Source organism: Mytilus edulis, chromosome 1 (assembly GCF_963676685.1).
Source record: "Mytilus edulis chromosome 1, xbMytEdul2.2, whole genome shotgun sequence".
In the NCBI taxonomy this organism is placed as follows: Eukaryota; Metazoa; Mollusca; class Bivalvia; order Mytilida; family Mytilidae; genus Mytilus; species Mytilus edulis.
In genome coordinates, this window is record NC_092344.1 from 13,578,782 (window position 1) to 13,595,635 (window position 16,854).

The 16,854-nt window shown below is 30.9% G+C and overlaps 1 protein-coding gene across 3 annotated transcripts in view; it reads right to left on the minus strand.

The window, feature by feature from the left end:
* The window catches only part of LOC139524440 (pleckstrin homology domain-containing family G member 7-like), a 144,594-nt gene that overhangs the window by 77,807 nt on the left and 49,933 nt on the right, over positions 1–16,854 (minus strand). The window contains exon 1 of one of the 3 annotated variants that reach the window (XM_071319225.1): positions 6,899–8,355. The exons of the other annotated variants lie outside the window; for them this stretch is intronic. Coding sequence (XP_071175326.1) covers positions 6,899–6,974 — 76 coding nt within the window. The 5' untranslated portion in view covers positions 6,975–8,355. Of the gene's footprint in view, positions 1–6,898; positions 8,356–16,854 lie in introns of those variants that run through there. 3 annotated transcript variants of the gene reach the window in all.

The window sequence follows — 16,854 nt, forward strand, 5'->3', positions numbered from 1 at the left end:
TTGAGGGTAAATTAAGTGACCTTCCAAATATCGTTTCGATCCCTAACATCACTGAAGAGACATTTATTGTCGAAATCAGGATCTGGTGTACAAAAAAACATATTGACACCTTATTTTTGTGGCATAACATCTTGTTCACAAGTTTATTGTTTTCTGTTTAGTATTAAATTTATATTAAGATTTATTTTGTTACATCTTGTGATCAATTTTATTTGGCAATCGCCAATGGCAGTCAGCAGGGTTAAAGAACATCAGTTGTTTGACATGTTAGTCAAATGTGTTTTGTTTAAATTAACTTTTTCACTTTTTTGGTCTTTTAAAAAATGTTGTTTGTGCTGTATTTAGACCCTTCTATAACGAAATTTGTTTTACATGCACACGTATAACAATTGCACTTTTTATCCAACGCAATCATAGGTTTGAACGTAGTTTTCAATTTAGATTTATATAGATATATGTTCCGGACCATACGAGTATTTGGACCATACGCGTATGGTCATGTCCATATGGTTATATACTCATATGGTCCGACTTTTCGTGTATGGTCCATGTCATCCTAAGCGTAAATTTAAGAATGCAATTCGCGATGAAAACTAACTGTGGCATCAATATTTGATTTTTATATAGCCTTTGAATTATAAAATTAATACATTTTTATGTAACCATCATCGTTTTTTTTAGATAAAGTTTATTAATATTTAAAAAATACCTATATGGTCCTAATACTCATATGGTCCGGCCGTTAATAACCAGTATATATACTCATATGGTCTGACCATACGCATATGGTCATGACCATACGAGTATGGTCCAAATACTAATATGGTCCGGAACATATATATATATCCTACTTGGTAACTGCTTCAGGCTGGTGTATAAACATATGTAGACAACTTATAAACAAAGTAACCAAGAAGTGTTCAAACAAGAATTGTAAAACTTATAAATTTAAGTGATATTTTTATAGTTGGATATCGTCAATTCTTATCGAACCTCCGACTGCAACTCATTCTACCCTTTTCTATTCACATGCTTCGGTAATCATGTAACTCAAGATGGACATCCTTCTGCATTTTATCCATTATGATTTTAAATGTTATCGTTTAAGGAAGCTTTTGTGATTTTCTATGTATGTATTATCGTCAATCTCACAAAACAATCATACAAAAATAAAGGAATGATAAAAATGTGTACATTAGGGACAATGAAGTGAAGTCCGACGCGCTTTTCTGGATTAACCTTCATGAACCTAAACATTTGAAAGCAAAGGATTTGAGCATGTGAAGAAAAAAAGTGTTACAACTAAATGTCTGAAGCAGTCATTATTCACCTATAATAACCCAAATAAAAATAAAATCTGTACAGGGTTTATAAAAGGGAAATATGTTCGAAAAATATCATAGACTAGACTATACTAGTTCTACCTTTTGATTCAAAACATGTTGGGTTGCATATATACAGAGAAGTAAAACAACGTGGCTGTTAAAATTCCCTTTTACCTTTTGTGGTTAACGAAATATAACATTCATATTCAATAGTCCCAAAATAATTAAGAAATAGTTGATGCAAGCTATACTTTATTGTAGTTTTAACATGGGTAGGCATTATATTCGTGATTATTTTTGCCCGAGCGAGAGTGCGCTACTGAAATATATTAAGTGCATGATAATTTGATAAAATTCATTATTCTAAAGAAGTCAATATACGCATGTGCAAATAAATTGTATTGGATTTAGAGCATGGGTTTGTTCACAAAGCGAAATAACCACGTCATATTAGATTAATGATTAAACACAGCAAACAAATGATTATACCCAAGCATCCCCATAGCTGGTTTGGAGATTCAAAATAGTCAAATATACTTGTACTACGGGGGTTTCTGGAATACAAACTCCAAGAACACTTGACTCCAAAGTGTTAACTCAAGTTGTCTTGCTGATAGATATTCTAGAAAAACGGAGCGTTTCAAAACTGAAATTCCCCATAACGAACTGTTCTTGACGTTAGGTGACAATACTATTGATTTCCATTTTTTGCATTTGCCATTGAATAATTTTCTTTAAAACGTATGCAGATTAAAAAATAAAAAAAAATAAAAAAGTAAATTACACTTTAAAGTGTGGATCAAAATTTTACATTAGATAAGTACAGGTAAACTAAGCTAAATATAAGCAAACATTTTCTTTTAGATTTACCTTATCTCCGTCCAAGAAGTCATCGTAAAATAGAGGCACAAACTGTCGACTGATAAATTTACGTCATATCATGTGATAAACTGTTAATGTTAAATGATATATATGTGATAAACTGTAAATGTTAAATGATATATTTTCATTTAACATTTACTAGTATTATTATCATAGGAAATACTTATTAATACGTGCACAAATTAACGTTGTTTAAAAGTTATTTGAATTATCTTTATATAATTGTTTTATCTATATTATGAATGGGTGGTACTTGGGGTCGTCATAAGATCGATTCCCGGCTAGGTCAACTCAAAGATTTTAATTTTGGTATTTACTACGTCTCTGCTAATAACGCGAGTGTCTGTGTAGGTTAATAAAAATACACTCATCAAAGACATCATACTTATAAATGTCTACGCCAGGCGCGCGTTTCGTATACGAAAAACCCACCTTATTATATGAGAAGTCCAAATGAAAAATATGTAGAGGCCAAATCAAGTACGAAGTTCTTTAAGCTTGCTGCATTGTGAACTAGCATGGAAATGTATGTCAATTGTGTCAATCTTGCACAAAGCAGGATTAACATTCATACTTAAAACAGTTTTCTTAATTTGCATGCGATTTATATAACTGGGCGTAGAACATTTCTCAATATCTGAATTAGTATAATATGCTATCGTACGAATCTGAGAGAGAAAAAAACAGAAATATGCCAAAATTGGATGGGCTTACTTGATAAGAGGTAAATTCGCAGAATGTTACTGAAGTTCGTCAATGGACTTTATACAAAGTAAATTAACAAAAATACCGAATTTGAAATTCAAAACGGATAGTCCGTAATATTTGAATACCAGACATTTCAGATAATAGTTATCAAAGGTACCAGGATTATAATTTAGTACGCCAGACGCGCGTTTCGTCTAAATAAGACTCATCACTCATGTCAAAATATTTATAAAGCCAAACAAGTACAAAGTTGAAGAGCATAGATGATCCAAAATTCCAAAAAGTTGTGCCAAATACATCTAAGGTAATCTATGCCTGGGATAAGAAAATCCTTAGTTTTTCGAAAAATTCAAAGTTTTGTAAACAGGAAATTTATAAAAATTACCACATTATTGATATTCATGTCAACACCGAAGTGTTGACTACTGGGCTGGTGATACCCTCGGGGACGAAACGTCCACCAGCAGTGGCATCGACCCAGTGGTGTAAATAGTTATCAAAGGTACCAGGGTTATAATTTAGTACGCCAGACGCGCGTTTCGTCTAAATAAGACTCATCAGTGACGCTCATATCAAAATATTTATAAAGCCAAACAAGTACAAAGTTGAAGAGCATTGAGGATCCAAAATTCCAAAAAGTTGTGCCAAATACATCTAAGGTAATCTATGCCTGGGATAAGAAAATCCTTAGTTTTTCGAAAAATTCAAAGTTTTGTAAAAAGGAAATTTATAAAATTGACCACATTATTAATATTCATGTCAACACCGAAGTGTTGACTTCTGGGCTGGTGATAAACGTTGAGTAGCTGATTAAATCGAAAAATGACCATACGTATAGCTTAATCTTGACAAGGTCAAATACTAGAATTTCTAAGGAATATTCGAGTCAGATACAACTTCAAATTCATCCGAAATACAAAGAACTTAAGAGTAATATTGAATATGGTTATATTTAAAGGATATATCTATTTTATACGTTGTAAACAAGAATAATTGTTGAGGCCTGAACTCGAATAAATTGTTTAAAAGCGACACAGCTGCCATGCAATATAGTAGTTTAGCAAAATTCACATTACAATATCTCATTTCTAAATTTTAAAGACAGATTCATGCAGAAGTTATATTTTTTAGGGAGAAGTCCTAAATAGAAAATTAATAAAAATACCGAGGAAAATTTGAAATGGAAAGTACCTAAACAAATTACAAAACCAAAAGCTTAAACACATCGAACTAATGGATACCAACTGTCATATTCCTGACTTAGTACAACATATTGAGTTTTCACAAATTATTTTTTATAATAGTTTATATAGATATGCACTATTTCATAAAAAAAAAAAAAACAATTGTGTGTATAAAAAGTAAAATCACATAAATACTGAACTCAGAAGGAAATTCAAAAATGAGAGACTCTAATCAAATTGCAAAATTGCTAACACACCAAACGAATGGATAGCAACTGTCATATTCCTGACTTTGTACAGGCATTTTCTTATGTATCTGACATTGGCAGACTATTATTTACAATATTGAAACGAAAAGATTTTAAATACGATAGTCTCAGCTGAGAAAACAAATTAACGTTTAAAATATTCATGTTCTCTATTAGGCATAATGCCTTTGAAGAAAGTCAATTTAATTACTATGGTGTTAACGTAAGATTAAGAATATTAATGATACTAGTAACTGATAAGGAAGTTCGTCTACCATCTATTTATAGATGTGCTATAAATGTTCGAAATAAAACATCTTTACTACTTTATTTTGTGTTCACTTATATACCTACATGCTTTCGTAATAAAAAAAAAGATCAAAACGGAACAAACTGAAGTAAATACACCCTACAGTTGATTATTACACGTTTTAAATCTTGTATGCAAACAAATTTTCAATAACAAACATTCTTGATGTAAATAGCATTCAATATAGAACAATATATGACAATTCAGCGTAATGTATGAATTAGTTATAAAAGATATTTGTAAAATACCTTTCATGAAAGAAATGTTACTACACACAAAAATGAACAGAGTCAACACTCGAAATATGTAAATTTCAATGTTTAAGATTTCACATTTTTTATAATTATATGAAGTAAATATTTAATTTATGTTATGAAAGTAAACACATTTGAATCAATAAAAATATTAGATATATGTCAATTAAACAGTAACTGGCAATGCAATTAAAAATACAATCTGATGTTTAGTAGTTGTCGTTTGTTGATGTGGTTCATTAGTGTTTCTCGTTTCTCGTTTTTTAGATTATACCGTCCGTTGGTTTTCCCGTTTGAATGGTTTAACACTAGTCATTTTTGGAACCTGTTATAGCTTGATGTTTGGTGTGAGCCAAGGCTCAGTGTTGAAGACCGTACTTTGACCTATAATGGTTTACTTTTACAAATTGTTACTTGGACGGAGAGTTGTCTCATTGGCACTATTCTAATATCTAAGTACGTTAACAAATCATTTAAAGTCGGCATATATATATATTTCTACAATATCAATGCAACCATACAGACTCAATTGTCGATAAAAGAAAAAAGACAAAAGTATAGCAATAACAATATTATATCAATGAAATCAATGCTCGCAGCTATTAAGAGCAGGCTAATAGTATTCAAACTCATGATACTGTGCAAATCGCTGACTTTTTGAGTGAACTTCATTCAGCAACATAGTAAATGAACCGTGCGGACTTGTTCTTTATCTCCAAGTCACTCCAAGACTCAACATAAGGCAAAATCCCACACCTCGCAGTAAGTTCAAGACAGTCTCATTATAGGCATGGACATTAATGATGGTCAGGAGATATCTAGATCTAAGTGTTGTGACATTAGTTTCCTACTATATATCCTTACCCCGGTATATAAAATTTGATTAAATTGATATATAGCTACCATTATTGCCCATCTATTTTACTGTTGAACTTCTTCTTTGAACTTGGATATGTTCAATCAAAAACTATGTAGAACATGACAGTATAATTTTGTTGACAATATTCTTTTTGATACAGATGGACTTAGTAATAACTTTCCATGGTTTCTATAGTTAAGCTATTCAAATGCAAGGGCAGTAACTGACTAGATTATACCACTACTTACAATGCATGGTTGGTAACATGAAGATAAGGGTGTGTCTAAAGAGAATACAAAAATTATCACGTAGAACAAATCTAATGATTTTAACAGGTGAAAGTATATTTCTTAATATTTCTTAATATTCTTTGTTTTGTAGACATTGTAATATTAATGTTTCTTTAACTATAGCATTTTCAAAGTGAAACAATTTTGGAAAATTGGAAAATGATAAGGAAAATGCTAAAATTTTGAGAATCGGAAAGAAAATATAAATTGCAAACACATCAATGACAAGTAAAATGTTAGGATAACAAAAATACCAAAATCTAATAGTGAGTCCTTTATAGAATCGAAAAATCAAAAGCTCAAACACATCAAACGAATGTAATACAAATGCCATTTTCCTGATTTGTTACAGACATTTTCTTACATAGAAAATGATAAATTTAGCTAAACCTCTTACTAGTATGGCAAAGTAAAATAAAATACTTCCTACAATTTTGTTATCCTATTTTCTCCATGTTAAAATACCTCAAGTACAGTCCTACATATACACAATTCCATTTTAAGATACAGTATTTTATTTTAAATACATATTTTTTACGTTGGTTTTTTTTTGGGGGGGGATTTACTCTCTTCCTTAGGCAAATATAGATATTCAGGGAGGGAACAACCTAACAACACACAAATTAAGAAATGGCTGCAATTATTTTTTTATGTCGAATGTTGCTATACTTAATTAACTTAATTATGAGGTAGTATTCAGTTGTATATTGCAGGCTATCCCAAATATGCTGGTTTGTCATTTCACCTCTCATGGTTGAAGTTTAAGTTCTATCTATTTTTTATACAGAGTAATTTTAAAATGCATTTGTGAATTACATAAAAACAAGTCATTGCTTACCTTTTGAGTTTCCCAATGTCAGAGCGTACAATTGGCTGTATAATTTCCGGACAGAATCCGAACTGACACTTTCCATGATGTTCCAACTATTATTTATTATGCCTTTCTAAAATCAGAGATTGCTAGCATATGACGGAGGCCAATTTAACCACAAGATACAAATCATCCAGAAATGGAAATGACAAATTTCACGTTAATATTCCTATATATTCTATATTGATTCAGCCACAAATGAATAGTTACCAATTCTCTTCTGTGTATATCGTTTGTTGTAGTAAATCATCTATTCGTCTGAATTGTGTCCGGACAAATACAATATCAAGTCAAACGAAAGCCAACTTATTTAATCTAACTTTATTAACTGATAAGTAGAATAAATAGCTTTTCCTTGGCTGCAAATGTTTTCTTAATCATTTAGATACCAACATTATTTTCATATGTTTTTTTCCCTAAACAATAAAATCAACAAAACCATCACTTTCAATGTCATTTTCCTCCCTAATAATTGTCTAAGTTAACGTTTCTCGTGCTGTTTTATTTCAAAATTGTTTTCATCATACATATCATTCATGTCTGTTTTTAGTTATCTATACAATATGCATTTGCATAACCCCAAATGGTTAAGAAAAATAATAAACTAAGAACCTCTTGTGCGTGATAAAAAGGTATTTATTAAAACAGCCTTTTAACTTCGCCTCTTAGTTGAGTTTTGTTAAATGATTTGTCCGATGAAGTTAACAATCATAGGTAGCATAGTTTCACACTTAATATATTTCAACAATGTTTACATCACTACTAAAAGATAATTAAATTGTGTTTTATTCAATTTTTTTACGACAAAAGTGTTTTCGTTTGTAAGGTATGGACTATATTAATAATTTACTATCCAATTTGAATGGTATTTCATACCTCTTAGTTTCGATCATTATTCCCTATAACATCGTTTTATCCTCATCTAAATATTATTTTATCCTATGAATAAACGTTTTCAATCACACTATTATTACATCGGTAAAACATACCAGCTCTATTCGTATAATCAACTTTAGCGTATCTAGAATTAAAGAATTGTTAACTTATTTCAATTGATGATAAGCATTGCACTTTTACGACACTTTCTACAACGCTTACAAACACAAGATAATAATTCCAGTCATATAATCCTGTCTCCATAACAACTTTTCTTTTTAATTTTTATTTTAGATATTAAAACTTCGAGATTTAATGATATTCTAATTCCGTCAACGGAAGGTTTTTAAAAGGAAATCCTTTCTCTTGTCTCGATTATGCAAAACTTTTATGATCAAACATCTATTCTATCGACAAAAAAAAAATATTTTGCAACTTTCCTTTCATTTTCTCGTTAGAATTATAAATAACTTAATTATATCGTTAAATAGACATAAATATGTAACCAATGCATAACGATTGATTGTTAACGACTTCAAATTTTATATGAGTTGCTTACAATATTTATTCAATCTATAAATTCATATATTTTTTTCTCAATTATGTTTAATTTCTCCCACCATTGAACCATAGTATGTAGCATAATTACAATATTTTCCTTTAAAGGAATCGTTGAGTAGAAAATACGATGTGTAAAAAATGTTGTGCTTTATAATTTGGATAATTTTCAGCCACAAATTTACAAAAAATATTAAATATACATTGTATTAAAAATAGTTTTTCAATTGCCACAAATGTCTCTGTTAAATTGCTGAATAAAGCTTGATAACTAAGTTATTTACTTTTCTTGCAATCATTTCACATGGAAATCGTTTCCTTAGATATTGGGTTGACCTGTACGAATTGATTAAACTTAAACCAGATTACGCATTTATATTCAGATTTCGATCGACTTGCACTGAAGTGTTCCATTTGGATATAAAAGAGAGGCTGAAGATAAAAAAGTGATAATCAAACAAATGAACTCACAATGTCAAATGAATAAAAAAAAAACATTGAAAAAAAGCTCAGCAACACGAACCTAACAAAAAACACCAGCATGATATTTGATGCTCCGGAATGGTAAACATATTCTGCTCCACATGTGACACCTGTCGTGTGGCATATGGAAGTACGAACCCAGTAATAACTATCAACCCGCTATTTATAATACATGTACCTTATCAACGGATATGACTTATCAGCGGATTGAAACAGGAATGTCATGATGGGTTGCCAATAGTGTAGCTAGAACTGAAAATACATCTTGACCGCTTAATTTTTATTCCGTTGGTGTTTGTGATGCTCGTTGTGACTCATGTTTTCTGTGTAATGTTTTTTTCCTTTTGGGGATTTTTTTTTATATCTTTTGTCTTTCTTCTATCTTTTGTTTTTTTCCAAAGAAACGGAAAAAAATCTATGAAAATTGCCTCGATCCGATGTGCTTGTCTGTATTAACCTTGATCATAAACGCTTAAAGCTGAATATTATAAAGCCAAGTTTATATCAGGAGCAATGCAGTTGAAGAGCTATAATTTTTTATGATTTTTTTATAATAGAAATCGTATGATACGTGATTCATTATCAAATAAAGAAAATAGTAGCGCATTGATTTTCAATATTTATAAATCGATTAAGCGATAAACGAATACTTTAAATTATTAATTAGAATTCGAAATAACCAGTTGAATTAATAAAATAGGAAGCTACAAATAAATAAAAAAATATTTTTGCTAGCATCTAGGTCAATATCACAGCTGGTTGACTGTCGGTACTAGTAGCCAAATGCATCATAAGCTCGTTAAAAATTGATTCGCCGTCGACATAATATTTAACAAACAAGTTTATAAATTTAGAAATTAAGATTCCAGTTCTCTCAAGCAAATTTGACCTTGGATACTTTAAGCTATTCATTAATGTTCCATTTGGTCATACAACTGCTGATGTATGTATACATCCTTGTTTTGTGGGGAGGGGAAGTTCCTAGTAATTCCAGTGGAGTGATTCGAGCAGACAAATTTTATCAATGATATTGTCTTACGGTCACGTTTGTTTATACTGTATTCCTGTCACATAGTATTGTCATTTTAGCGATAGTTTTTAGCATTGGATGAAACGCGGTCGATTTGACTAGCAATAAAACCAAGTTTGACCTACATGTTATTCTTAACATGCCTTGTACCATATCAGGAATATCACAGTTGTTATCAAAAAGTCGATTTCTATGCATGTTGTTGCTCCAGTAAAGTGTTTCTATTGTTCCGGTTTTTTTTTTTTTTTTTTATAGTTGATGTGTTTCAATTGGTTTTAGTTTGTAACCCGGATTTGTATTACCTCAATCGATTTACGAGTTTTGAACAAGGTATACTACTGTTGGCTTTATTGGATTGATACCAATATTGAGGAATGCTAAGTTTTAACCTAGGTCCAGTGTTTCAATTCTAACATAGTTTTGTAAATAGAGAAATTATTCCAAAAAACAGTGAAATTCAACTCTTCATGAAGTCTTTACCATAGACTGTTTTGATTCGAGCGTTACTGATGAGTCTTACAATGTACGTAGACGTAGTTTTTACCACGAATTTTACAATTTTGTAGTGAATTTGATTTATATTTGATTATAGATTTCTAGAAATATTTAAAGTTATAATTACAATTTGTCAATTTTTTCAAAATAAATTATATACGAAATAACGATTTTCAAACATGTTTACTCGGCACACCTGTTTTATACCTTTTGGAAGATTAAATTTAACTTTAACCGAAGCAACTTGTGAAAACAATTAAATTCAATTAAGCGATATTTCAGATTCAAACTACTGGGGAAAACTTCATTGAAATTGATTTCCCTGCAAAGTCTTTTCAACCGAATTCTGCCTTACAGTTCATTAACGCAATGAGATTTTGTTAATGACGTTTTAACGTTCCCTGGGAGCTGAATGTCACAATGCAGCAAAAAGAGCTGATACTTCAACGTTAATCAGCATATGCTATTGCAATTGAACTTTTCCAGTCGTTTAATTTTATATCATGTATTTGCATTTGAAAAAATATGTAATGGAAATAACTGCATTAAACTGCCATAATGTAAATGGAATACCAATATTGACTTTGAATAACAGACACCTGTTTACTTGTATGTTATTAAAAGGATTTTTTTTTATATTATTAACAATACAAACGAAGAAGAAACGAAACCACATATTTAAAATTCTCAGTGTATTTACAGTATACGTTTTTTACCTCAATGCTCAGTTTGAATAGGACTCAACGACTTAAAATACATATTTCACGAGTATTTCTGTAGTATTGTAGTAGAATTTGGCACGAAACAGGTGTTCGGTGAGTTTTGTTTTTTTTTCTGTCTTATTTTAAACCAGGACTCGATTAAAATGAGATTAATAGAATATTCCATATGCATGTGTATAAAAGAAAAAAAGAAGAAGATGTTTATTTCCATTAAATGGGCTCACAAGGAGCATAGTTACAATATATATAATAATTGCAACTTACGTTACTTCAAAGAATCTTGTAAAATTCTAACTAGTACTATGCAAAACATTGACCATGTTTGAACTATTGATTGCCTGTCAGTCTGTCTTATCGTAAAGATTTGTAATTAGACGGTTTCAGTTTCCAGTCCTGTCTACTGATCATATAGACAATTGTATAGCGGGTCTGGTGTCCAGTGGTCGAAGGTTAATAATACAGTTTACAATTGACAAAACAGAGAGGGAAATGATAGTTGTAAAAATGCCATGAGTTTGAAAGTTTCTTCTGAGAAGAGACATTGAACTTTCTTGAAAGAAATCATCGTTATAGGAATACAGATTCGTATGACTGACTGTCATAACTAATCTAACAACAACAAATTGTAAATTGCATGTACAAGAAAAAAATGAAATTCAGCATACAGACAGTTACAGTCGTTTTGCCATAGAAACCATATATACATGAAAATTCTGCAGATGAAACAATGATATTTGTATAAACTTTGTAAAGAACGTCATTAATGTATGATTACTAGATAAACATACTCTTTTAAAAGCCATATACACTATAATATTTGTGTTGGTTCATTGTGGAAAGACACAAGTAACCGGATGGCCACATATTCATTTTGGACTAAGTTTGATATGAACCCTATACTTATATGCATTTTTTTTGAGTAATAATTTTTTTTTCCCTCATGCCAACGAAAAAGAAAGGTCGCTGTATAGTATAAGATAGTACAATATATAATTGTCGACGAAGTTCCTGTGTCGCAGTTTATATTAAGGTATAGAGGGAGGAAATCTGAGACAAGTGCCTGTGGTTTTTATATTCAGTAATTAAAAACTATTTAAGTTTATTATATGCCAAATACAGAAAATGTTTTCTTTATGGTTTATCTATAAGACTTACTATATTTTTCCAATTGTCAGATCATCATAAAATTAAAATTAAATGTTATAAATTTTTTGACGAGATTCATATTGTTCAATCTTGATTTTTCTGTGTATGCTTTTTATTGTCTCATTACTTAACTTGATATCATTGGTTGAACACATCTCTTAACACACATTTATAGAACACAAAAGAAAGAGTGCGACGTATTCAAGAATCATCAAAAATAAATTGTAAATCTTTTGTTTCAAATAGCGGTGCTTATTCATATTCATTCTGTCCACTATTTAATGAATTTTAATGTTTTTAAAAGGAGTGTTATACATTTAGAACCTTCATTGTCGTATTTATGTGGTAGAATCTACAAAAACTAAAACAAGAGGAACGTGTCAAACTTTGAATTATTCTTTTTAAAAGGATGATAATTTTCGTGTCTATTTGGCACATTGTTTACAAAAACGTACCTATTTACATTAACTTAAATCCAACAACGGCGGTGCGTATATATTCAGATCGGGGTTTTTTTTGTAAGTCGACAATGTTTTTCATCTTTGGCTTACCGTAAGATAATGTATCAGGTTTTTGCTTTTTTCCATCAAAACAAATTAAATAGTTGCATGAGGATGACAGGTACATGTTATCAAACATCATTGCGTAATTCGCCGTTTCAGAATCTATTGCATTCTGGGTAATATTTTCAAAAATGTACATCGAAACGTCGTGATTGGTTGAAAACGTCCAAAACAATGGAAATTCAACCAATGTCGTGACGTTATTTTCATTTTGGGGTACGAACAATGAAATTACCCATAGTCCTTTAGATTCTGAAACGGCCAATTCGTATATTGTTTGCATACTATCTATTACTAGTGACTGTTTGATATTGTATGAGTTATACAAATCCTAAGTCAGACAGCTTGCTTGAACATTCTCATTAGCCATAAAAATACCTGGTCAGAGACTTCCTGTCAGAGACTTATTTGTATTTAATCTGTATGACTGTGTCGACGGAAATGACACAATATTGCTTTCCACTATTTTGATTACTTTTCAATTAGATTTAAGGAAGTGAACAACCAAGATGAGTCCTTAAACGAGTAAGGAAAATGAATACATATTGGATGTGAACCATTTATTTATTAAGAGGAAACCTCATTATCAATTCTAGCTATCGTTTTATTAGCAACAAAGGAAATTATATACTTAATTGTTTCAGAAACCATTTGGCATTTTAGGAAATAGACAGAATAAATAAATGGGGAAGCGTTGGTGTTGCATTTTTCTTGTCCTTGGCACACTGTGCAACTAGATAGGTCGCACTCGACTTGGTGTTTGTTAATATCATCTCTTGTTTCGATTCAGACTCTGATGATACGGTATAGCGTCATCAGATTCAATAACTGCTATATCTCGAGTGATCTAACCAACTGATATATAGATTTCCCACGTACAATGTCATTTTTGAAATGTTGGTTACATCAAGAAATGATTGGAAAAATGGGAATATAGCAGTGATTTGTCAGAATTTTATTCATCTAGCGTTTTACACTGACAGAAAATTAATATTGTGCTTCAATGCAATAATAATTTTAGCCATAAACTGTTCTGTTCATTAATACAGATAGTAAATAAGAAATGGTTGCATATTACAGAAAGAATCAATATTATTCGGATCGGCCATGCTTTGAAAAAAACATGGTTTTATTCTTCAATCCTTTTAAAATACGTTATTATTCTCACAGGTGAAAGAATATGACTACATAGTCCAATCCAACTTGGAGCAAAATTTCATTTGTCATTTACGCAATGACTATGTCTAAATTTAACCGAAATTCTAAAGTTATAAAGATATGTCAATTCCAACACTTCGTAGCAAATCATTTTGTGTTCACTTTATGTTACTTTAATACGTAAAGGTAGAAGTTATATAAAAAGAAGGTGATTTGGTATGATTTCTAATGAGACAAATTTGCATTAAATTGCAACGGAAGTGGGTTTGAGAAATTATAGAGCAACCGTACGGCATTCAACAATGAGAAAAAAACTCATACCGTATAGTCAGCTGTTAAATGGCTCCGGCATGAAAACATGAAATAACTGAATTAAGAAAACCAACCGCCTTATTTATATGAAGATCATTTACGAAAAACAAATATGACAGACATGAACCAACGACAATCACTGACCTACATGCTCCTGAAAAGGTGCAGGCACATTCTAACATGTTTGAAAGCGACAACTCTCCCCTAACTTAGGACAGTGGTGTAACTGTACAACATAAGAACAAAATATAAAAATCCGTTGAAAAAGGGTCATCTCATCAGATCGATACAAAGCAGAAAAACATCTAACAAACAGACAAGACAGGTATTAATACATCTCGTAAAACAAAAAGACACAATGTACAGAGCGAGAGTAATCGCAGTTACTGACAGCTAGCAATAAAACAATCATGTATCAAAGATTGAAATACCAACCAGTGCATATCAAACATGAAATGGATTAAGTTAAGAAACGTCATTTATCTTGTGCAATGCGAAAATATATGTGTATAACAATAATGTTTAGAACGATTTTAATTTGCTAATAACAAAGTCAATATTAATTCCAATAAAATGATATTCATAGATCTAATTACAGTGTTGAATCGGTAAACTTTTAGAATACGTGTATTTAAAGGATCGATAAGTGTTCAAGAATCGTATTTAGATTTCCGAGCTCGATTAACAACATCACCACAATAATTGGGATGTGCTATTCCGTTTGAAATATTTTTTTCTACAGATACAGCCAAACTTGACAATCAAAACTCCGTATTTATGCCAGAACTGAAATTCAAAACGTCATTGATGCAATTTCAGTACGTTTTAGTAGTTTGGCCGTAAATCAACTACCGGTATACACCCAATACAGATGTATTGTTGATGATATCGAAGATACCAATGTCTTGTAAACATGCAATGATTGTTTTTTATAGACTTTGTGATACTCGAATGAGCATGCTAAAATGCCTTACGATACCTTGTATGCAGTTTGTATCAGAACTTATGTATCATACATATAATTAACTATTTATTTTTCATCTTTGAATGATCTGACGTTTTGGTCACAACAATAACAATTGTATCAAACTAACCCAAGCTATTGATTTATTCTTAAGTTCCAATCGGATAAACAATGTGTGCATACATATAGGCAGAAGTAGTATAAAGCTATTCAAAAGTATATAAAAAAAATATCAACATTAGCGGCAACAACAGAATCACTAAGGTGCAACAAAAATATCAGCTACAAACGAGCCTCTTGATAACAACTCCCATTTGGCTGGCTTGGTACTGGATATTTAAAGAAAATGGTGGGTTTAACATAGTTAAACGTCTAGCAAAACTTGTTGCTAAATTGCATTGTTAAAAATACCACTAAAGTAACAACATTGCAAGACAGGAATACAGTACAAATAAATGCAAAAACACTTAGGACTATCACGTCACCAAAAAAGACAAAGTATAAAAACATACGAGGAAATAATCCCCGTCCCAAAAGTTTCATTGAAATGATTTCAGCGATTAAAAAGATGTTAGATGATTAAATATTTTGAAGAAATTGTAAATTCCATGCACGACTATGGAAAGTATCAAAAAAACATTTGATCAACAATTCAAATGAAGATGCACATATGGCATTTTAAGATAAAGCTTATAAGACTTTCATCCGAAATAATTCAAAGATTAAGGAGGAGCTACGGATATGAGATAATTTTATGCTTTCAGAAACACAAAATCAATTTCAGCAAAATATATTAAGCAAACAGTGTGCAATGTCCTTGCGTTCAAGAGATTCTCTGACTCTTGGCACTGTTTCACAGGAGTTTCGGATACAGAGTTCAGACGAGGGGCATAGTGAACGAACTCTTATCCACATGTTTTATTGTTCGAGGGTAGATGTAACCATATAATATACTTATTCCTTACAAGAGACATTTGAAATTATTTAGAAATTAGAGTTGAAGGAGTACGAGATCTTCTCCCCTAGAATTTTTCATTAAAAAAATAAAGGTAACAGTAGAATACCGCTGTTCAAAAGTCATCAATCGATTGAGACCAAACAAATCCGGTTTACAAACTAAAACCGAGGGAAACACATCAACTATAAGTGGAAAACAACGGAACAACAGAAACACTGAAGTGCTACATACATAGAAACGAACAAAAATGTAAAAGATAACAACTGCCAAAATCAGACTCAAAAGCTTAATAAAGGCAACAGTAGTATACCGCTGTTCGAAATTCATAAATCGATTGAGAAAAATACAAATCCGGTTTGCAAACTAAAACTGAGGGAAACGCATCAAATAAAAGAGGATAACTACGACACAACAGAAACACAACATTAAAATGTAACACACACAGAAATGAACTATAATATAACAATGGCCATTTTCTGAACGTACATATATTTTCAAATAAGAAGTGTATACTCTAACAAGAAATTTTACACAATATCTACAAAATGGAGAGTGTGTGTTATTAAGTCTTAAACCTTACAAGTCAGAGTCGTTTTTAAAGGATGCATTTGATAAACATTATATATTCCATATGAATTTTTATTTAAATGGAGAACGA